Source organism: Papio anubis, chromosome 7, assembly GCF_008728515.1.
Source record: "Papio anubis isolate 15944 chromosome 7, Panubis1.0, whole genome shotgun sequence".
In the NCBI taxonomy this organism is placed as follows: Eukaryota; Metazoa; Chordata; class Mammalia; order Primates; family Cercopithecidae; genus Papio; species Papio anubis.
Window position 1 is genome coordinate 129,212,382 of NC_044982.1, and position 24,848 is coordinate 129,237,229.

At 38.2% G+C, this 24,848-nt stretch overlaps 1 protein-coding gene across 3 annotated transcripts; it reads left to right on the forward strand.

Annotated features, from left to right (window-relative positions):
* Positions 1–556: 556 nt before the first annotated feature.
* On the forward strand, positions 557–24,848 carry LOC100999817 (BCL2/adenovirus E1B 19 kDa protein-interacting protein 2). 3 transcript variants are annotated; one of them, XM_009210307.3, is made up of 11 exons: positions 557–1,091; positions 6,630–6,736; positions 8,862–8,929; positions 9,398–9,574; positions 11,081–11,257; positions 15,549–15,651; positions 16,962–17,093; positions 18,936–19,022; positions 19,350–19,448; positions 20,198–20,233; positions 23,573–24,848. In XM_009210307.3, the coding sequence occupies exons 1-11, from the start codon at positions 798–800 to the stop codon at positions 23,622–23,624; spliced, it is 1,332 nt and encodes a 443-aa protein (XP_009208571.1). In that variant the 5' UTR covers positions 557–797; the 3' UTR covers positions 23,625–24,848. The 3 variants fall into 3 exon arrangements, with proteins under 3 accessions (XP_009208571.1, XP_003901052.1, XP_021796315.1); XM_003901003.4 differs by lacking the exon at positions 20,198–20,233 and having other exon boundaries at positions 23,573–24,836; XM_021940623.2 differs by lacking the exon at positions 9,398–9,574 and having other exon boundaries at positions 23,573–23,810.

Consider the following 24,848-nt stretch of genomic DNA (forward strand, 5'->3'; position numbering starts at 1 on the left):
CCCAGTGAAGAGAAGCACTGCTATGAAGCTGTTCACATGCAAATATTACCAAACTCCAAGGTCACTTTTGAGGCCTAGCTCCCCAAAATGAGGCCTCGGATATTTTTCCTCCCTTTATTTCTTTTCTCTTTTCATTTTTTTCCCCCTTTTTCCTTTTTTTGAGACGGAGTTTTTGCTCTGTTGCCCAAGCTGGAGTGCAATGGCACGATATCGGCTCACTGCAAACTCCGCCTCCGTCTCTTGAGTAGTTGGGATTACAGATGCGCGCCACCACGCCCAGCTAGTTTTTGTACGTTTGGTAGAGACGAGGGATCACCAAGTAGGCCAGGCTGAGTCTCGAACTCTTGACCTCCGGTAATCCACCCGCCTCGCCCTCCCGAAGTGCTGAGATTACAGGCATAAGCCACCGCGCCCGGCCTCCTCCCCTTATTTCATCCACTTTACAATTCACATTATTATTGAACGTTGATAATTGCACCTATCGTAATGATACTGATAATTGCACCTGTTGTAATAATATTGATATTGATAATTGCACCTATTGCATTACAATATTATTATTGATATCCATAATTTCACCTACTGTAATGATCAATAAAGACAGGCAGAAAGAAAACAAAAATAACTGAGACTACTGGACAGCGTCCCTGCGGACAGCAAAGACTGAAGAAACGCCTTGAGGCGCAGTAACGCCACCAATAAGGAGTCGAAGCGACGGTTCCGCCCAGAGGCAAGGAAGGCCCACCCCTCGCGCGCAGGCGCGAGCGCTAGCTCCTGACGTCTGAGCGGGTGGGGATATGCCGTGTGGGTTTCAAGAAGACGCCACGCCTCCGCCGCCGCCACCACGCCTCCGGCTGCCGCGCCCGGAGGAGGCCGGGATGTTATCACTTCCGCCGGGGCCTCTCACTGCGTCCGGGTCAGCTGTTGCCGCCGCCGCCGTGCCGCTGCGGCCGAGGGATTGGGCTGGGGTCTCCACCGCCGAGCGAGGGGAGCGGGCTCCGCTCGGCGCTGCTTTTTGCGACCTGGCCGTCAGCCCCACGTCGCCGGCCTGGAGGGGCGAAGAGGACGAGGGGGCCAAGGCTTCCTCCGGGGTGAGTGCGGCCTGGGAGGACTTGGCACCGTGGCTCCGTAGCTGGACTGGGAACCGGCCTAGGGGCGCAAGTCTGTCGGGCGCGTGCCCACGACGTCCGCGGAGAGGAAACCCAGAGAGTTATCCTTGGTAGGGGGGAGCCATAGAACCTGCTCGGAAGGCGCTTCCTGGATCTCCGCCCAGTTTAGGTCCCCGCCCTTGGCTCGGGTCCTGTTTGTATTTGGCAGTTTGGCCCCCCACCCCACCCCTTTTCCGTTTCTGGTAGTTGTGCTCGGGATGGAACCTTGCCCCTCCTCCACTCCTTTTTTACCCTGGTGTGGGTGAATTGGCGGGGCTACGATGGTTCAGTATTTATGACCAGCGTCAGTCCTGGTGCAGAACAAAGAAACTTGGACCTCTGGTATGCCTCGTAACCTCGGGGAATAGACACGGAAGCAGCATAAGTAATCAGGGCTTTAATAGATCTTCCCGAGTACGCTCAACCAAATACAGAGTGTGTACGTCAAAAGCCGAGTCCCCGCGTGAATCTAGACACTACCTTTTCTGTTTAAATACCTGGCAAAATGGTTTGGATTTCTGGATGCATCTCATGTCTCTGGAGTTACTTGTCTGTGTGTCCTGTGAGCTCTTTGAGGACACAGCTTTTGCGGTGTTCGTCAAGATAGTCACAGTGCCTCCTATTTATTTAGTTGAATAAACTATGTGATTGCATTTTAGTGTTGCTTTTTTCATTCGCACCTTCTCTTGATTAGGATCTCTATTTCACCGAATACTTGATTTCTTATTTTCAATTAAATGTAGTTTTTCTAACAGTTTATAGGAATCTCTGCAATTGTAGAAACAAATTCCATAATTTGTAAATCGCTGTTTCCTCAAAATTACAACTGATGTTACTCAGTTAAGTTACCCCTGCAGACTAGTTTTTCATCATTTTGCACATATTCTTAGTTCTTGTTGTTTTATATTTTCTCTAAACTCTATTCCTAGTCTTCGTAATCTCTAGTGCAGCCCAACACTGTTGGGCTTAGACAGGAAGTATGACAGATCCACTTCTGCAAACGGAACTTGAACTAGATTATCGTAAGTCAGTGCTATTACGGCCTTCAGGCACTACAAGACCTTTGAAGCTAAGTGCAACCAAATCAGGCATGACAGGCTTATTCTGTATACAGTTGCCAGTGCACTGCTGACGGTGTGCTATATTAGAAACAGTTCTGGACTAGATATGGAGACCAGGATGTCGTGTCATTGCCTTATATATAAGATACAATGATGATAACACAAGTGTCATGCATCCCAAAGTTGCTGGTTGGAATATGAGATGATGGACGTGAAAGTGGTTAGTACATGTGGAAAGCACTCTGGAAAAGTTCTATTCATTCTGTCTGGAGTAATGCTGGTAGAAGGAGCAATAGGGAGAAAGGCGTCAGAGAAAGTATATGTAACCAGATCTAGTAAGTTACAGGGCTGATAGTAGATGAAAGATGTCTTGTTACTTTGGGTGGCCAAGGTGGGCGGATCACCTGAGGTCAAGAGCAAAAAATGATAAAGCAATGAGATGAGACAAGCCTGGCCAATGTGATGAAACGCCGTCTCTACTAAAAATACAAAAATTAGCCAGGCATGGTCGCATATGCCTGCAATCCCAGCTACTCGGGAGACAGAAGTACAAGAATCGCTTGAACTCAGGAGACGGAGGCTGCAGTGAGCTGAGATTGCAGCACTGCACTCCAGCCTGGGCGACAGAGTGTGACTTCGTCTCAAAAAAAAAAGATGTCGTGTTATGTTTACATCTTATAAAGCAGAATACTAGTATAATGTGACAGTAATATTCCACAATTATAGTTTTTTATTGCAACTGATATTTCTAACTACAACAAACTGAGACATCAGTTAGTAGACTTTATCTTTTTAAAGGTCGCAGCGTTTTCAGTATGTTCTGCATAGTGATAATAAATGTAACTTTTGTAGGTGGCACAATCATCTTTTGCCATATTTTCACAATTTTGAGAGAAGTCAGCACCATTCTAGTTTTTCCTCTAAATTTTGTGTTAACGTTTATTTTATTTTATTTAGTTTTTTTTGAGATGCGCTCTTGCTGTGTCGCCCAGGCTGGAATGTAATGGCACGATCCCTGCTCACTGCAACCTTTGCCTCCCAGGTTCAAGCGATTCTCCTGCCTCAGCCTCCCTGATCACTGGGATTACAGGCCAGTGCCACCACTCCCGGCTAATTTTTGTATTTTTAGTAGAGATGGGGTTTCACCATGTTGGCCAGGCTGGTCTTGAACTCCTGACGTCAGGTGATCCGTCCGCCTCAGGCTCCCAAAGTGTTGGGATTACAGGTGTGGGCCACCACGCCCGACTTGTGTTAACATTTCTGATAGAGCATCTCATTTCATTGTTTAAAAACTATACACCCTCAAGGGAGCAATGAGAAGCACAGATCCAGGATTTTTTCAAGGATGTTTGGTGATCTAAACGTACAGGCTGTTCGTTAAAAAGTGAACATGAGTGTTTAGGATGAAACCTTTTTGTTTAAATGGGGAAGTGAAAGGCTTGCCTGGGCATTTCCATATGCCTACTGTAATTGATTTCAGCATAAACGGTTGTTACTGGCACCTATTGCAGCAGCAGTGTTAAAGTATGTATAGTAAAATCACCACGTATAATTGTGTTATAATTAAACAGTTCTAATGTGATCTTAAAAGAAAAATTGTAGAGACAGATCTCACTATGTGGCCCAGCTAGGCTTGAACTTCTGGGCTTAAACCATCTTCCCACCTTGTCCTCCCAAGGTGTTAGGATTACAGGAGTGAGCCACTGAGCCTGGCCTAAATGTGATCTTAATATTTAATTTTTGCTTATGTTGTTAAACTGCCTGGGAAAAGCTTCTTCATCTTGATTGGATTTATCAGTACTCCTCCCCCTTGAAGCGATGTCAGAAGGAATCAATTGTCTCTTTGATTTTTAACCTAAGATAAACAACTGCTTTGAATTTATCTTTATGACTGCAACAGGTGAGTGGCATAAGTAAGGATATACCACCACTACCAAGAGTCAGTCTACTGAGAAATCACGTTATTCCTGTGCCAACAGGTTATTTTAACAAATATCATCTTAAAGTGTTATTTCCCATTCTAATTTACTAAAAAAAATATGAACAAGAAATGGGAAGCAACACAGTTAACGTGTGAGTCAGCAGTATCCTGATTTGCTTCAAAGTGGTTGTGGTGATATTAACTCCTTTCTTGTTTGTTTCCTGTTCTTAACAGCTGCTTGATGATAAAGTGCTTCCAAGAAACAGTAGTCCCTCAATTGTTTAAATTGTTTTGATCTACCTAGTGTACTTTTCCCCTAAAATTCATGATGAAATGGTAGAGTAAATCTATCTATATCTCTTTCCCCATGTTCAGTTTAGATAATTGATTATCCTCAAACTAAATATCCATGTCTATCTGCTGAGGTATTAACACATGATTCAATATGATACTAAGGTAAAAATGGAATAAATAGGCTGAGATAGCTGAAAAACTTGGGCTGTCTTTCAAGGAGCTATTTGATTTTTGTTGTTGCTGTTGTTTGTTTGGTTTTTTGAGACAAGAGTCTTCCTTTGTCGCCCAGACTGGAGTGCAGTGGTGCAATCTCAGCTCACTGCAACCTCTGCCTCCAGGGTTCAAGCGACTCTCCTGCCTCAGACTCCCTGGTAGCTAGGATTACAGTCATTGCGCCACCATGCCTGGCTGAATTTTTGTATTTTTACTTTTTACTTTTTCAAGCAAATAAGCTGGTGTTGAAAAGTCAGCATCTGCCACTTTTTTTCTGTGCTAACAAGTGTATCATCAAACATTGAAACCTTTTGGGAATGTTTAAAACCTTCTCTTGAGTATAAGTAAAAATTCAAACTGGGCAGAGAGGCTTCCAGTCTTGGCAGAGATACAAATTTAGTTTACCTTGTGAAATCTAACACTTTAGGACATTTCCATTGTAATTTTGTTGTTAAAGAACATAAGGCTTTTTTCTATATGACTTTTTGCATCTTTTGAATGTTGACATAGCAGGCAAGACAGCTATAGAACATGACTGCATTTTCCTTTTAGAAGACTGGTTGATGTGAATGACTGGCATAATTGATTTTATTTAATAAATATCTTTTAAAGTCATAGTAAAGTTTTAAAAATTAAATGGTGTAGAAGGACTTACTATGAAAAGCGTTGGTCATTTTCTCCGTTTCACCCTCTTTCGTCTTCTGCTGATTTTGCTCTGTCACCCAGGCTGGAGTTGCAATGGTGTGACCTCAGCTCGCTGCAACCTCCACCTCCCAGGTTCAAGCGATTCTCCTGCCTCAGCCTCCCAAGTAGCTGGGATTACAGGCGCCTGCCACCACACCCGGCTAATGTTTTTGTATTTTTAGTAGAGATGGGGTTTCACCATGTTGGCCAGGCTGGTTTTAAACTCCTGACCTCAAGTGATCCGCCCACCTTGGCCTCCCAAAGTGCTAGGATTACAGGCATGAGCCACTGCTCCCAGCCTGGTGTCAACCACTTTTAACTTTATTTTTAGTACTGTTAGTGATGCTCTGTATCTCTTAAATATGTTACTGCAAAAAAAAAAAGAAAAGATGTTACTGCTATTTATTAAATAATTTTAGACGTCTATTGACTTGAATGTAAATGAACTAAATACTCATGTATACCTCTTTCCTTCTATAGTTTTCACTGTTTTGTTGCGTTGTTAATCGGTTGATCTTTCCCTTACCTAAACTTCTGTTTCTTACTCCAGCACCAGAGGTAATATCTCTGGATTCTCACTTTTGAAATGAGGATATTGGCACTCACATGATTCCTTGGAAAAGCTAAGACTAAAGTTCATGGCGTATGTTAAAATATGTAGTTGCATAAAAAGACATTCACCAAGTTCAGTGTTTGAAAACATATGCCAAGCTATATGAGAAGGACATAGTATAGATAAGAAACAAATCAAAAGATAGCATAGTTCATTTACAGGACAAGTTACTGAATAGACTTCTTTAAGTGGCTCGGGAATTGTGGCATCAAATTGTTGAGAAGAAAATGTAAAAGCACACTAGTTGACTCTGCTGAATCATGAGTTTAGATATTATTTATATACTATTGTTTAGAATCAACCTCTATCCAAGGGACAGAAAATTTAATTATGAATCTGTAATAAAGAACATTTTTATTTCTTACCCCACTTCAAATTTTTAATATAATCCATAGTATGAAATATATTTTAAATCATAACCTGAGATACTATACATGCAAATGAAAACAAGTATTTTCACCGAACAGTATCCTTACTATAAACAGTACTTAACTTTACCAGAATATGTTTGGTCCGAATATTCTCTTTTCTTAAAAAAAAAAAAAAAAAAAAAAAAATTGCAACCCCGTAAATGAATTCATGACCAGACCACTGTACTAAACATCATGTATGAACTAATATGTAAGATTATTGCGCCTTTTCGGTGGATAAAAAGTAAAGTAGCAATTAAGTTAAACACTTTTCTCTCTTCATAGGACATTGGCTCTCTGGATTATCAAGAATTTGTAGTTGACATTGAATCCAGGCTGAGGATGGAAGGTGTGGAACTTAAAGAAGAATGGCAAGATGAAGATTTTCCAATGTGAGCAATGCTTTTAAATGAAAACAATTTTATAGTAAAACTGCAGAATTTCTTTATTGAGATTTTTTTTTTTACTTTTATGTTTTGAGAAGGAGTCTTGCTGTGTCACCCAGGCAGTGGCACGATCTCAGCTCACTGCAACCTCCGCCTCCTGGATTCAAGCAATTTCTTCTGCCTCAGCCTCCCGAGTAGCTGGGACTACAGGTGCGCGCCACCACACCCGGCTAATTTTTGTATTTTTAGTAGAGACGGGGTTTCACCATATTGGCCAGGCTGGTCTCAAGCCTCTGACCTCGTGATCTGCCTGCCTTGGCCTCCCAAAGTGCTGGGATTACAGGTGTGAGCCATCGCACCTGGACGAGATGTCACTTTTTAAATGGAATATTTGGCTTCTTGAAGAAACTCAGTAATACAAGGTGATCATTTGATACTAGGAAGTAAAAGTTTCTTTTCAACAGTTAGATTGACTCTCTTGTATCTTCCTTTCCAACCAAATGTATATATAATCTTGTGTAATCTTTCATTTTTGTTTTGGTCATTTAAGTTTCCAAATTTTTGCTTTTATAATAAAGTGTTTTAATGTGTTTGTTTTTTTTTTTTTTTTCCTTTAAGCAAAGTCTGAGGGATTCCTCAGAAAAGGAGGTCTTTAGTTGTCTTTTAAAATTTTCTTTAATTTTGTGGCCAGGTGCGGTGGCTCACACATGTAACCCCAGCACTCTGGGAGGCCGAGGTGGGCAGATCGCTTGAGGCCAGGAGTTTGAGACCAACGTGGCCAACATGGTGAAACCCCGTCTCTACTAAAAATGCAAAAAATTAGCCAGGCTTGGTGGCGCGTGCCTGTAGTCCCAGCTGCTTAGGAGGCAGAGGCACAAGAATTGCCTGAACCCGGGAGGCAGAGGTTGCAGTGAGCTGAGGTCGCACCACGGCACTCCAGCTTGGGTAACAGAGCAAGGCTCTGTCTCAAAAAAAAAAAATAATAATAATTTTGTGGATCCCCCCCGGCCCCCTCCCCCCAAAAAAACCTTACTAAGTAAATTATTAAGGGTTTTCTAGCTCATCTGGCCAGCCACCTTCACATGTTTGCATTTGTATTTACAATTATATTGGCACCAGGTAGGCTGATGAAAAAGAACAAGCGCAGACCTTATATTTAAATAGTGCTTCCATGCCATAGTGGGCAGAAGACATCCTAGTGCATAATCAGGTGCCTTAGCAGTTGGATAGCTTAGCAGTTGGACAGCTGATAGGAGACCTGAGTCACTGTTGCATATGGTGGTGATAATAAATATAAGAATGCCGATCTCAGAAGAATTGAACCATCGTCACTATAGTCTTATTGTGAGTAAAAATTGAGCTTCATACATTGCATCATACATCACATTATACTTGTGCATTTCAGTCATATTTATTTAAAATTGTTACATGTTTTATAATAAGAGCTGTGCATAAGGAATTTATATCTACTTTTATGTGTTACTTATATGTGATAAGTGTATAAGTCAGCTCTGATAGTCAGAATTTTTACTTTGGAAGTGTAGCCAGGCATAGCAGCTAACTCCTATAATACTAGTGTTTTGGGAGGCCAAGGCAGAAGGATTGCTTGAGACCATCCTGGGCAACATAGCAATATCTGGTCTCTACAAAAAAAAACTTTAAAAATTAGCTGGGCATGTTGATGTGCCACTGTAGTCCTAGCTAGTCAGAAGACTGAGACTTTATCTTACACACTGCTAGGCTGGGCACAGTGGCTCATGCCTGTAATCCTAACACTTAGGGAGGTCAAGGCAGGAGAATCGTTTGAGCCCAAAAGTTCGAAGCCAGCCTGGGCAACATAGCAAGACCCTGTCTCTACTAAAAATTAGCCAAGCGTGGTGACATGCACCTGTAGTCCCAGATACTCGGGAGGATCTCTTGAGCCCAGGAGTTAAGGCTGCAGTAAGCCATGATTGTGCCATTGTACTCCAGCCTAGGTGACAGAGCAAGACACTGTCTCAAAAACGACAACAACACTGCTTTATTCCATTTTCCAAATACTTATTTCTATAAGCTGTATGTTTAATAGATTGAAATTCAAAAAAAATTCTTTCTTAATTTCTGGATTAAAAAGTATACCTGTGTCTTCTAGACCTTTACCAGAAGATGATAGTATTGAAGCAGATATATTAGCTATAACTGGACCAGAGGACCAGCCTGGTAAGAGCTTGACACTTATTTTCAATTAAATTATGGAGTTTGTGTTATTTTTTAAAACACGTTTCTTTGTCCAAAAAAAAAAAAACTTGAGTTTTTATTCCATCATAGAAGTCAAAGTATAAGTTGAATATTGAGGAAAGCATTTTTAGAATGCTTTAAAAAATTCGGAAAACATATGCTTGGTTTTTGGAAAGTTTTACAGTAAAGGGGTGGAGGAGATCATTTTTAGTGATAAGAGGTATCTATAAGGTCTGCCTCTATTTAAAAGACATTGATACTTTATTGATCTCTTGCCAACGATGTAGAAACAACAATGATCAGAATAAGAATTTTGTGAACAGGTGCTTTGAAGTTATGTTTAATTAATATTATTTTTCCCAAGAATGAAGTAGTTAAAATTTTTCTTATTCAACTTTAGCATCTAAGCATTCCTTGTTACGTATCTTTTTCTTTATTTTCCAATTCCAGGCTCACTAGAAGTTAATGGAAATAAAGTGAGAAAGAAACTAATGGCTCCAGACATTAGCCTGACACTGGATCCTAGTGATGGCTCTGTATTGTCAGATGATTTGGATGAAAGTGGGGAGATTGACTTAGATGGCTTAGACACACCATCAGAGAATAGTAATGAGTTTGAGTGGGAAGGTAAATGTTTCACTGTTTTTAATCTGATCTTTTTTAATGTATTAAGGGATTTTGTTTGAAATATGTCATTCTTTCTAAAGTTGATATATTTGTTACTAAGATACAAAATTCTGCTAACACTTGAATATTCTCAAGGACTTCAGAACTCTGTATATGGTAGATTACACCAGTGGCCTTTTTCACTTCTTATTTGCCCAGCGCTGTCATGTTTTTTCATAGTTGTTTCAAAAATATTTCTTGATAATTATGGCATGCTCTCTTTTAGTCAATCAAGAAACTTTGGAAGAGACATATAGTGAACAGTTTGTGGGAAGGGAGTTCTGAAAGGAGGCGTTTGCCTTTGGCTTTTTAAGTAGGCTTGCCTGACATTACTCTACTTTGTGAAATGACCAACTTAAATTAATGTATACTTTTAGCCCCCAAACCTAGTATTCCTTATTATTTGTAATTCAAAGGAATTGTGCTGTGTTTTACTTTGCATGCTTTCTTTAATTAGAAAATTGTTTACAGTATCTTATATATAGTTGTTATAATTTTTATATATGTTTTTTCATCTTGAAAATGATTTTTTTTTCAAAGTAATGTTTAGCATTCAGTATTTTACTGTAATAAAGTGTGATGTGCTATAATTTTGGTTTCTTTTTTCTTCCCTGTTTTACTGGTTCAATAAACAGTCCAGTAATAAGCAATACTTTATAAAGTTACTGAAATAGTTTTGTGCCTATGTGTTTTGTCTCTTCTTTCTTTAATGCTGCTGTAGTCATTTCCTGGAAGGATATTTTCCGTTAACAGCTTTGTCTTGGAAACAACTAACATACAGTAGGTTTCCCCCTCCCCCCATCTTTTGGTAAGGACTATAATACTGAAATTTTGAAAATTATTACTACATTAAAAATCAGCTAAACTGCAATCTCAAAACATAAATTACACTTAATCATTGGTGCTTATGCTTTGGCTAATGCTAATTTAAATAGACTTCTGCATGTATACTTCAAAATATTATACATACATTTCTGCTTTATAAAACTGATCAAATGAGAAGTGATCACTGAATAGTTAACCACTTCCTATCTGGTATTACAGTTAATTTATGTGCTCAGCAACAACAAAATTGGCTCCCAGATAGCTACTTGAAGTAACCTATAGTCATAACTGCCAGGGAGAATATTGTCACAAGTTGAATCTGGAAAGGCATTGTAAGGCCCATGTACTAAGATTTTGAGGACTCTATGAATTATATTTTCTGAACTTGTGGATATACATTGCACTATGATTAGGTGGTTTTTGCTACATTGGGCAATAAAAAAAGTTAACCATGATTTCCAAAGACATAAAATGGCCTCATGTTAAGAATAAGCCTTTTCCTGCATTTTGGAAGAGATATTTAAAATTGCACAGATGGTATAATGAAAATTCTCTGTAAAATCTAGATAGTAAAGTGGTTAACGTATAATTTGATTTTTGTTGTATAACAATTGGTGATTGAAAAACTTTTTATTTTGACAGATGATCTTCCAAAACCCAAGACTACTGAAGTAATTAGGAAAGGCTCAATTGCTGAATACACAGCAGCAGAGGAAAAAGAAGATGGACGACGCTGGCGTATGTTCAGGATTGGAGAACAGGACCACAGAGTTGATATGAAGGCAATTGAACCCTATAAAAAAGTTATCAGCCATGGGGGTAAGAGTTACTGAACATTTTTCAGATTGTTTAATGTGGTATCAGAATTCTAAATACTTTTAGAAACTCTGCCTAGAGATATTATGTAATTTTGAAAGAATAATAAGCATTTATCATATCATTTTAGAAACATGATAGATTTGAAGTAAAAGAAGAAAAGTACCATTTTTTTTTCTTTTTGCTTTTGAGATGGAGTCTCGCTCTGTGGACCAGGCTGGAGTGCAATGGCGTGATCTTGGCTCACTGCAAGCTCCGCCTCCTGGGTTCACACCATTCTCCTGCCTCAGCCTCCCGCGTAGCTGGGACTACAGGTGCCCACCACCAAGCCCAGCTAATTTTTTTGTGTTTTTAGTAGAGGCGAGTTTTCACCGTGTTAGCCAGGCTGGTCTTGATCTCCTGACTTTGTGATCCGCCTGCCTCAGCCTCCCAAAGTGCTGGGATTACAGGCGTGAGCCACTGCGCCCAGCCAAAAGTACCATTTAAAAATGATTATATACCTATAGTAAATTGAAAAAGTACAAAAGAATTTGTAGTGAAAACTGTCAGGTTGGGCATGGTGGCTCAGGTCTGTAATCCCAGCAATTTGGGAGGCTGAGGCAGGAGGATTACTTGAGCCCCGGGGTTTAAGACCAGCCTGGGCAACATAGACCTTGTCTCCACCAAAAAAAAAAAAAAAAAAAAAAGCCAGGAATGGTGGTGTACGCCTGTAGTCTCAGCTACTTAGGAGGCTGGGGTGGGAGGAGAGAGAGCTCGAGCTTGGGAAGTTGAGGCTTCAGTGAGCCGTGATCATGCCACTGCACTCCAGTTTTTTGTTTTGTTTTGTTTTTTGTTTTTTGACCCTGTCTCAAAATTTTAAAAAGAAATTTTTTTTTAGCTGTCTCTAGGCTACCGAAAACTGGGACTGTACTTTCTCCATAATTTATAAACAGTGAAATGCCCTGATCTTAAGTGTACAATTCAATGAGTTTTGACAAATGCCCATATAACTGTATATTCCCATATATATAACCCACACCCCTAAACATACAGAACATTTTCATTGTCCCAGAATAATTCTTTAATACCCCTGCCCAATGAATACTCACCTCGGTAGCCACTGTCATATCTACCGCCTGATTAGTTTTACCTGTTCTGGAATTTCATATATAGTAACTGAAATCATCCTGTGCACTCTTTTGTTTACTTTTCAGTATGAAGTTTTTGAGATTCATCCATGTTGTTGATGTATCCACAGTACATTCCTTCTTACTGGGGAGTAGTTTTCCATTGCATGGATAAACCATAATTTGCTTATCCATTCTTTTTTTTTGATGTGCATGTGAGTTGTTTCCAGCTTGGGCTATTATAAACAAAACCGCTTTGAGCATTCTTTTAGAAGTCATTTATGGATATAAGTAAAACTTGGACTTTTTTTTTGTTTTTGAGATGGACTCTTGCTCATCACCCAGGCTGGAGCTCGCTGCAACTTCTGCCTCCCTGGTTCAAGGGATTCTCCTGCTTCAGCCTCCCGAGTAGCTGGGATTACAGGCGTATGCCACCACGCGAGCTAATTTTTTATATTTTTAGTAGAGAAAGTGTTTCACCGTATTAGCCAGTATGGTCTTGATCACCTGACCTCATGATTTGCCTACCTCAGCCTCCCAAAGTGCTGGGATTACAGGCTTGATCCCCTGTGCCCAGCCCTAAAACTTAGACTTTTTAACCTTAACTCTTAATGTGCCTTAAAATCCTGAACAAATTTTTTTTTTCCTTTTTTTTATTTTTTTGTTTTGTTTTGTTTTTTGAGACGGAGTCTCGCTCTGTCACCCAGGCTGGAGTGCAGTGGTGCAATCTTGGCTCACTGCAACCTCTGCCTCCTAGGCTCAAGCAATACACCAGCCTCAGCCTGCCAAGTAGGTGGGACTACAGGCACGCACCACCATGCCCGGCTAATTTTTGTATTTTTAGTAGAGACGGGGTTTCACCATATTGGCCAGGCCGGTCTTGAACTCCTGACCTTGTGATCCACCCGCCTCAGCCTCCCAAATTGCCTGGATTACAGGCATGAGCCACAGCGCCCAGCCCAAATTATTTTTTAATAGAGAACTCATTCACTCCACATTTTTATAGAGTACCCACTTTCCATACTTATGGGATATACAAAAATACAAGGCTTAAGTCCCTTCCCTTAAGAAACAGGAAAAGCTATAAAAGTTTAAGTTATAAATCCTGTGAATCTAACAGTACCATATATAGAAGTTTACCTAGGCACATTGTAAATAGTGCTAGAATGTTAGTGGCAAGTCAGAACACACCTCACTGTAGAGCATGTCACACTACCTTAAATCCTCCTAACACAGGACAGAGCGGCACATGGGTCAAGCAGATTGATTTTTTTTCGGAGTCATTTCCACTTAATTTACCACTTACTTTAATGCCAGATGCATTCCCCTGCTTATTTCTACAGTCTTCATTCATCTGAAAGCAAATCACATGAATATTTGTAGTTGCATTCTTCTGCCTAATTTAATCATACTCAGATGAAGAAAATGGCATAATCTGGATCAGGAAGTCCACAGACGTATATTATTCAGCTAGTTCACTGGAATCAAATTATAAGGCCTGATTTATGGTTTCAATCTCTTCTTTCAGAAATAGCACTTTTTTATAGGGGAAAATAAGACCACCTTATCTTATTGCATTATCACACTTAATATATTTTGTGACTGAGTGATTAAGAAAGGTAGTGAAGATTCTGATGTTCTTGAAATGTTCAAATCTTTTCAAATGCAAATTTGTAAACAATAGATATGAAGGTTAAAGCAGAAGTATTTGCTACTAAATATGGGCTTAATATCTAAAGAAAGCAGTTGAAACATATGTATTTTAGCGCTGTTTTCCATTACTGAAAATTATGTCAGAGATGTAATTTAGTTTTTGGTTTTCTTTTTTTTTTTTTGAGACCCAAGTCTTGCTCTGTTGCCCGGGCTGGAATGCAGTGGCACAGTCTTGGCTCACTGCAGCCTCCGCCTCCCAGGTTCGAGTGATTCTCCTGCCTCAGCCTCCTGAGTAACTGGGACTACAGGTGCACACCACACCCAGCTAATTTTTTATATTTTTAGTAGAGACGGGGTTTCACCATGTTGGCCAGGCTGGTCTCAAAACTCCTGGCCTCAAGTGATCTGCCCACCTCGGCCTCCAAAAGTGCTGGATTTACAAGCATGAGCTGCCGCGCCCGACCTAATTTAGTTTTAATGTCCTAAATTCTACAAAATGCTAGCATTTTGAAATATAAAACTTTTAAAAATCACTCACTTATGGCTCTGGTGATGTGGCTTATGCCCAGCGCTTTGGGAGGCCAAAGGAGGAGCATTACTTAAGGCCAAGAGTTCACGACCAGTTTGAGCAACACAGTGAAACCCTATGTCTACAAAAAAATGTTTAAAAAGTTAACCAGGTGTGTTTGTGTGCGCTGTATCCCCAGCTCCTCTGGATGCTGTGAAGTGGGAAGATCCCTTGAGCCCAGAAGTTCAAGGTTGCATGAGCTGTGATTGTGCCACTGCACTCCATCCTGGGCAACAGAGCAAGATACTATCTTTAAAAAAAAATTTAAAAATTAAAAAGCACCCACTTTGCCCAGCACGGTGGCTCACGCCTGTAATCCCAGCACTTTGGGAGGCAAATCACGAGGTCAGGAGTTCGAGACCAGTCTGGCCAATGTAGTGAAACACCGTCTATACTAAAAATACACAAAAAAATAGCCGGGCAGAGGGGCGTGCGCCCGTAATCCCAGCTACTTGGGAGGCTGAGGCAGGAGAATCGCGTGAACCCAGGAGGCAGAGGTTGCAGTAAGCCAAGATCGCACCACTGCACTCTAGCCTGGGCAACAGAATGAGACTCCATCTAAAAAAAAAAAAAAAAATTACACCCACTTTAACCATAAGCATAATATAAATAAATAAAAATACATTGCAGATGCTGTATTGTGTCTGTATTGTATTGGGTTATATCACTATATTTGTCTACTTGATAACATAGGGCTGGCTTTTTAAATATGCTAATTTAAGTGGTCTTGGGTTTTTTTTTGGATTTTTTTTGTGACCACCGACCTTTTTAAATTTTACTGTTCTCTTTTTGGGAAGAAGAAATTAAAATTCTATATAAGACCATATAAGAGTTACAAAACATACATTTAATACAGAAGTTTGTGAAAAGTAAACTCTTATTTATAATTTACCAATCATACAGATGTCTTCTAAAAATGCATAAGAGTAAAATCATGTGGTGATACTGTCTTTGGTTTCTTTTTTAGGATATTATGGGGATGGATTAAATGCCATTGTTGTGTTTGCTGTCTGTTTCATGCCTGAAAGTAGTCAACCTAACTATAGATACCTGATGGACAATCTCTTTAAGTAAGTATACATTTAACAAAAACATTTGGACAGAATTTTGAGCTAATTAGATCTACACCTTAAGAAACTTAACCTTTGTAAAAATTATAAATATCCCAGTTCTTTGGGAGACTGAGATGGGCAGATCACTTGAGTTCAGGAGTTGGAGACCAGCCTAGGCAACATGACAAAGCCCTTTGTCTACATAATCAAAAAGTTAGCCAGGCATGGTAGTATGGGCCTGTAGCCCCACCTACTCAGGAGGCTGAGGTGGGAGTATCACCTGAGCCCATGAGGTCAAAGCTGCAGTGAACTGTGATTTTGCCACTGCACTCTAGCCTGAGTGACAGAGTAAGACCCTGTCTCAGAAAAATAAATATCCCGTATCTTTTCAAGTGCAAGTTTGTGAACAACAGAATGAAGGTTAAAGTAAAAGTATTTGTTACTAGGTACAGGACTAGATGAGTCCTTATTCTTCGATATGGTGAAACAATAGTTTTCCAATTCAAGAGAAAAATTGTCATTTTAAAACGGGGAAATATATCTCAGATTATTTGTTCCAACTTGGTTTTGTTTTGTTTTGAGATGGAGTTTCACTCTGTCACCCAGGCTGAAGTGCAGTGGTACAACTACGGCTCCCTGCAGCCTTGGCCTCACGGGCTCAAGCCATCCTCCTACCTCAGTCTCCCTAGTGGCTAGGACTACAGACACATGTCACCACATCCTGCTGACTTTAATTTTTGGTAGAGACAGGGTCTCTCTGTGTTGCCAGGGTTGATCTCAAACTCCTGGGCTCAAGTAAGCCACCATGCCTTACCTGTCCCAACTGTTTTATTTTACATTTGCAGGCACATTAAGTGTAAAGAAGTGATTTTTCTCTCAAAATCATGTGGCTAAATTACATTTACCCCTAGAAGGCCAATATAACTGAGCCGAATCAGTTCTTTTTCCACAAGGTCATTCTATTTGTCAGGTTAGTGGTGTTTTTAAAAACCATATTGTGGAAAGTTTCAAACATACACAGGGCTAAAGAGAAGTATATCAGATCTTCATGTATCAGTCACTTCAACAATTATCTATTTATACTTTGTTCCCACTTCTAACCCCCAGTATATAATTTTAAAGCAAATCCCAGAAGCAAATCATCTAGAAACATTTCAGTATACATCTCTAAAAAATAACTTTTTAAAATAATCATAATACAAGCTAATGCAGTTTGAGCATTTTCATTGTAGGAGAGAGGAGGGGATTGTATAATTGTATAATTTAGAGAACCTAGTTCAGTTATGCACAGTGATTTTTAAGGCTTAAACTTAATTTGTTTTTTACAGATATGTTATTGGCACTTTGGAGCTATTAGTAGCAGAAAACTACATGATAGTTTATTTAAATGGTGCAACAACTCGAAGAAAAATGCCCAGTCTGGGATGGCTCAGGAAATGTTATCAGCAAATTGATAGAAGGTAATACACATACAAGTTGAAAGCTAGTCTGATAAATTTTTATAATGGCTTTAGTAGATCAAACTTTGTTTTCTCTTGCCTTTGTTTTTTTTTTTTTTTTTTTGAGACGGAGTTTCGCTCTCGTTGCCCAGGCTGGAGTGCAATAGCACCATCTTGGTTCACTGCAACCTCTGCCTGCCAGGTTCAAGCGATTCTCCTGCCTCAGCCTCCCAGGTAGCTGGGATTACAGACATGTACCACCACGCCCAGCTAATTTTGTATTTTTAGTAGAGATGGGGTTTCTCCATGTTGGTCAGGCTGGTCTCGAACTCCTGACCTCAGGTGATCCTCCTGCCTCGGCCTCCCAAAGTGCTGGGATTACAGGCATGAGCCACCACACCCGGCCTTCAGTTGCTATTTTAAAACACCATTTATTTTTTAAATTTTACTTACTAATTTCATGGCAGGTTTCTATTTTCTAAAGATAGCATTTTAGAATATTGTGAGGGAAATCAATTTTGATTTTTCTTTAAAGAATAACCTTAATTCTTCTAACTTACAAAGTAGCTCTATATTTCTCCTTATTTATAAGGAGAAATTGAACACTTTCTCCTTATTTATAAGGTGCAATTTTCTCCCCATTGAACACTTTCCTACTATTTACATCTTGGGAAAGGATGGAGAATGTAGTGTGTTTCCTATTTTATTACATTCTGAGGTTTGCCTAATTTATAGTGCTTAGGATGTTTTATGTTTTTGTTTTTGTTTTGTTTTGAGACAGGGTCTCACTCTGTCACCTAGGCTGGAGTGCAGTGGTGCAATCTCTGCTCACTGTAGCGGCGACCTTCCAGGCTCAGGTGATTCTCCCACCTCAGCCTCCCAGGTAGCTGGGACTACAGGCTTGTGCCACCACACCCAGCTAATTTTTGTATTTTTTGTGGAGACAGTGTTTCAGCATGTTGCCCAGGCTGGTTCTCGAACTCCTGGACTAACGCGATCCACCTGCCTCGACCTCCCAAAGTGCTAGGATTACAGGCATGAGACACAGTGCTCAGTCTTTATGTTTCTTAATGATGCTTGTTTAGTTGTAAAAGACTTTCTTTGGAACAAGCTTTTGAAGCGTATTGTCTTGGGAGTTAGTCATTAGTACTTAATGGAAGGAATGTGATCTTCCAATTGGTTTGATCTTGCCATGGCTAATTTAAATCAAGTCTAAATTTGACATTGGCTAGCTCTTGTGATTATATATGTATCTCACTTTATGTGTGAAATATGCATAATACAATAAGTTTGTATTTAGTCATTTAAAAAGAAGAGCTCTAGGATAATACGTTTAATATTTAATCAAAACTTTAAATTCCTTGAGAATAGGAGTTAGATCTGATTTGTTTTTGTTCCTGTGGTCATCTTCTCCACTCACACTTCTCTGCCTGCACAGTGCTTTTCGTGATTTTGAAGAACTTAGCACCAGTTTCTCCCTAGTCTTGGAAAATGAGGATAGTTTACTTTTACATTCAGGATGGCCTCTTTCCCTGGTTGACAGAATCCTGAAGACAAGTGAATGTGTATGCTAGGAGACATTTAATAACAGGCTATACTATGGACATAAATTTGGCCAAATAAAGTAAAGTTCATTTCATAGCAGTAGGAGGGACCATCAGAATTCAAGAATCCTTTTTCTTGTCTACAGGGGTATCATACCTAAATGAAAACTCCTGGGTGAGATTTTTCAACTATTATTTTGTATAAAGTTGCACGTATTTATTGATGTCTTGACTTTTAGCATTAGAATTTATAGATATTTTTAATTTTCTTTGTGTATGTGTGTTTTTATGTTTTGTTTTGTTTTTTTATTAACTCCAGGTTACGGAAAAATCTAAAATCCCTAATCATTGTACATCCTTCTTGGTTTATCAGAACACTTCTGGCTGTTACAAGACCATTTATTAGGTAATTTTTGAGAGCCATTGACTTTAATTTTATTTTAACTTTTTCATCATTTATTTTTAGTTAACACATAATAACTATACATATTTATGGGATACAGAGCTATATTTTGATATGTGTATACATTGTATAATGATCAAACCAGGGTGATTAGCACATACATCACCTCAGACATTTATCATCTTTTTGTGTTTTGAACATTCAAAATGACATGAGTTTTTTAAAAAAAATTCTTACATTTGTATATAAGAAATTTTTGTATCTTGTAAACATTGTATCCATTGTATTTGTCAGAAATATGGAGGTAATTATTTTTATTTTCTTCCATAGCTCAAAATTCAGCCAAAAAATTAGATACGTCTTTAATTTGGCAGAACTAGCAGAGCTTGTCCCCATGGAATATGTTGGCATACCAGAATGCATAAAACAGTATGTTTTGTTTTATTTCCTTAATTGTATTGGATCTTAATATTTTGATGTGCAACGGATAATACTTTTCAATACTCATTCTTTATGTATTTTATAACTCTGTGTGTCTGTGTGTGTGTGTGTGTGTGTGTGTGTGTAACAAAGAAAAAGAGGAAGAAGCCATTTCCCACACCATCCCCATAAGTTAGCATTTTCTTCAGGCTGTCAATTGAAGAACTAGGATAAATTATTTCTGGTTGTGATTCATGTTATACTTTTTAGACTGGTTATAATCTAAGAGATGATTTTTCTAATTGATCAGTACTAAAGAACGTTCTCCAGACTTGAACATGGTGCTCAACAAATTTGAGTAAACTCATCATGAATATTATTATTAAATAATTATATTGCTAAATAAATAAAAATATTTAAATCATTATAACCTTAATGTTTTCCAGTGACTGAAATTTTGTTCTGATGATCAGATTCACATTCTTCCATGTAACTTCTTGGACTTGATAGAAGGCTGTTAACATAAATACCTGAGTATTACAATGCATGTGGAAAAGTTTCTTTGTTCTGCTCACATGAGGTTTTACTCTATTTAATGTGTGAAAGTCAGATTTATTAAGTCAGTTTTTACTTTCTACATCATGTATGAAATATTTTTCGTTTTGCTGGAAAATGTAAATGGGTTTAAGTACCTTTTTTCAAGTTTTTATTCATTTTCATAACATGTATATTTACTGAAATAACTCTTCCCTACAAAGGTATGAAGAAGAAAAGTTTAAAAAGAAACAAAAAAGGTATATGCACACCTTGACTGGGTTGCATCTAGACTAGTCCATTTGCATTGCAGACTAACTCTTCCTTATTGGTTGGTTAGCTTGTAGACAAAGATAATAGCATTTGTAAATATAAACGTACCCAACTTCCAAATACAGGGTGAACCCAGAGTTCCTAAGGCTGAATATGACTTGGATTCACCCTGTTTTATTGCCATATGTGATGCCAATTAAGACTTAAAGACCACGGACCTTTCTCTCTCCTTCTTAGTCTAAGTACTAATGGTGAAACCACAGAAATTACTAAAAATGGTATTTGGAACACCAAATAAAAGACTTCAGTTGTTTCACCATTTTCTTTAAATGGCTAACTTGTGCTTTTGAAATATTTTTGCAGACTTTTTAAAAGCTATCCATTTATTTCCCTGGGGTTGATTATTATATTTGCAATGCATATATTCTTTGGCTAACCAACATTGATTTCCTTTTATGCTTAAATTAAATGGCTTGCTAACCAGTCAAATTCTACATGTGATAAAATACCTAAAATCTCAGTGTCCCATTTAACAGTTAAACACTCTGCTTTCTATTTTAAATTTAATTTTGAACACTTCTGCTTTGAGCATAACAAACTATTATCTATCGATACCTTGACATAAATGGTGAAAGAAGGCAAGGGTATAAAATACTTAAAATTTTATATACTAATTTAGAAAAATGTAGAATTTGGATCTAGTTTGTTAGATCTTTAAAATATTGGCAATTAAATTAGCGAAACATAGTTTAATGCAATCTTAAGAGTTATGGTGAGAGATTTATATGTAATTATCTTGACCATTCTAAGGAGCCAACTGTAACTAACTGGAACATTCTTAACTTTGAACACATTTTGTTTCTGTTGATGAGTGAGAATTCAGTAGGCCTTGTGATAGAATCAGTTTTACACTTCTATATGACACTTCACAGTTTAACCAACACTTTAACATAAATGTAGACAGTGATTTTAGATCATGCTGATTTCTCATTCCTTTCTAGGCATTACTGTGCATCCGACAGACACGTGACTGAAATTAAAAATATGATTTGTAATTGTAGAATATTTTGAAGCCAGCCGCTTCATAGATTTCACAGTGAATTGCCTTTGTTGATAAAATGTGCTGTATTAAGCCTTTTTTAAAAAAAGTTTTTAATACTGTAAAGTAATTTAGACATCAGAAAAAAATATGGAATTTGTACTTTAAATGTATTGTTTGAAACCGGTCACTATTTTGAGTTTTTTTAACTTGTGTTTAACCATAAATACAATTATTACATGTATCTTTCAAAAACTTTGTGGTTTCTGTAGTTTTTTTAGTCTTAAAAAATAATAAATTTTTGTCAATCTGAAAAGGATAAAATTTAATTTTTAAATTAAATTTAGATAGGCATGTTTTGTTTTGAGACGGAGTTTTGCTCTTGTCACCCAGGTGGGAGTGCAATGGCCCAATCTCAGCTAACTGCAATCTCTGCCTCCTGGGTTCAAGCGATTCTCCTGCCTCAGCCTCCCAAGTAGCTGGGATTACAGCCTCCCACCACCACGCCTGACTAATTTTTGCATTTTTAGTAGAGACCAGGTTTCACTATGTTGGCCAGGATGGTCTCGAACTCCTGATCTCAGGTGATCTGCCCACCTTGGCCTCCCAAAGTGCTGAGATTACAGGCGTCAGCCACCACACCCAGCCTAAACCAAACTTTACAGAGGCTAGGTACAAGGGAGCTTATTTAAGGTGACAACTCCATGATATGATAAGTACTGGTGCTAAGGAAAATACGAAACTATGAGTTCCTATGGCAGGTTTTTGGGGAGCAGGGGAAGAAGGAGTAAAACCATTTTCTTGAAGGGCTTGTGGGGAAGAGGGTTGAAGAAATGTTGACAACAGTGAGATCCAATGTCCCCAGTGATAGAAAAAGGATAGCAGTTTTAAATGTTTCTTTCAAACAACTGGATGCAAGTGTGGCCATGCAGATACAGATTGTTAAAATGTTTCAGGGGAGTTTAAAAATAATTATGAAATTAGTTGGTAAGGAAATTTCAGATGTTAAGAGGATTTGATATATTTTGCATGCCTTATCAGAAATACGTACATTCCAAATTTTTTATAACAATATTTAAAATATTTTAAAATGTTACTTTGGCTTTACCACAGACCAGGGCTTTTAGGTCTGTTTTGCTAATATTCAGGTGGACATAGTAATGGGTGATAAGAATAAAAACATACGAAAAATATTTTTCTATATCTAATAGCAGATTGTTTTAAAGGTCCCTGCATCAGTTATTCAGACCACTACAAATGTAATAGTAATAGACTTGTTTGTTATGTTCGAAAGGTTGTAATTATTATGTGGTAATTATGTAATCCTTCTAATCCCCACATGTCTAAATTTTGATATGACTGATGTCCAACCCACCACTAAATAAATAAGTTTTTTGATGGGTTTTTGTTTTGTTTTGTTTTGTTTTGTTTTTTGAGACAAGGTCTTCTCTGTCACCCAGGCTGGAATGCAGTGGTGCAGTCTCGGCTCACTGCTGCCTCCGTCTCCAGGGCTCAAGCAGTCCTTCCGAGTAGCTGGGACTACAGGTGCATGCTGCCACACCTGGCTAATTTTTATTTTTTGTAGAGACAGAGTTTTGCCATGTTGCCCAGGCTGGTCTCGAACTCCTGGTCAAGTAGTCCGCCCGCCTCGGCCTTCCAAAGTGCTGGGATTACAGGTGTGAGCCACTGTGCCCAGCCAATAATTAATTTATATTTAGATATTTTTGAATGTTAAATTCTTAAGGCTTCATACTGTCAAAACAAATTTAAGGCATTCACAGACTGGACTGTGTACCAATAAGTTTTGGAGAATAATTACGGGTTCTATAAGGATGCATTTTTTTATCACTGGATTTTAAAATATTGATTGATCAATTGGTGGCGTTCGTGGCACTTTCATATTTTAGTTAACAGAATCATTTTTGAGGGAGTTGTTTTTCCTGCCAGTTTCTTACCACCTGGATCCTCACCACAGCCAAGTTACCGGTCAAGATTTTAATATGCCATGTAACTTGAACTTCTAAGAAAGTTTATATGCATTTGTATGTAAAGTATTTTATAATCTTTAAAGAAACAACAGTCACATTTCTTGCCAGAGTCCCCCTGCCTTTAAAAATTCTCTTTTCTGGTTGGGGAAATGATGTCTGGTAACTGTTTTTACTACGTCTGCTTCTTTGCAAAGCTTCGTCTTTAACAGAGTGATATTCTATGCTAAAATAGTCATTATTTTTAGAAAGAAAATTGTTCAGCTGCTGGTTTCTCATTATATATATTCTTTATTAAACAGAGTTGATCAAGAGCTTAATGGAAAACAAGATGAACCGAAAAGTGAACAGTAAGTTTGGCACCTAGTCCAAACAAGACTGAAGAATGTGCTGATGGAGCAGTGCTGTTTTTGCATTCATAATGCATTTATTGGCCCATATTTTTATGTAACCTGTTACAAAACCGACTTGACTTTTTCATAATGGACTTTTGTATTATACAAGGGACTGTTCACTGCTGTATTGGTTTGCAAATCTCTTGAATTTAGCTCTTTAATAGCTAACTGTTATTATTTTATATTTTGTATTGCTAAATAGCAGAGAACTACACTATATAAAGCAGTTTTTGCATTTGTTTATTGAATGATGCATCTTCCGTGAAATATTTATATGCATAAATGGCAAGGGAAAGAAATAATATATATTTTTATGTTATTGAGCAATATTTTTTAATGTGTACCTGTCTTATGGAAGAAATATGCAGGTAAATAAGACCATGATTTTGTAAAGTACGTATTAGAATTTTTGTTTTTGTAAGTTATTAAATACATTTCCTGGGTAACTTAGAAAATTAAGTTTCTCATAAGGCAACAGACGGTTAAACTGATTCTCATGAATTGAATACCCAAAGATCATGTATATAATCGAAGTGTATTAGTACCATCCCAAGATTTTTTTCTTATTTAACATATATTGTTTCATAATTCAGCAAGTACAAATGCAAGTGCATTGCACACTTTTTCCTTTTTAAACTTAAAGACAAGTCAAAAAGCCATTTTTAGAACTAGAGGATTTAAGAGGCTAGGAATTGGGGTTTGTGTATATGTATATATGGGACATTTTATCTTCTGGCCCAAAGTCAGAACTTTATAAAAATCTTGAGTTTGTTCACTAATGTGAAATAAGCTATGTGTCCAGGGTATTGCTCCCCTGAGTGTGTGTGAGTGCTGAGTAGTACTGCAGAGAATGTGATGAGTTATTCACTGTCACAACTTTTTCTATAGAAAACAGGGGCTGCTTTTTAAACTGCTCTCACTATGGGCACTTTACGAAAATACTTCCATATCAATTATTTGAACTCAGTAGTTGTTTGACCTAGTTAGATCTGGTGTTTATTCAAGTTTCTATGAAATCATGTTTGACAATACTGTAAATTAGGTTAATTTTGTAAGTCTGAGAGAGCATCATTATATTGTGCTGTTTTGGATAACACATTTGTTACAAGCATTTAAACTGTTTCATTTGGTAAGTACCTTTACATTGAAATAAATTGTGTTTGCCTCCAAACAGAAAGTTTAA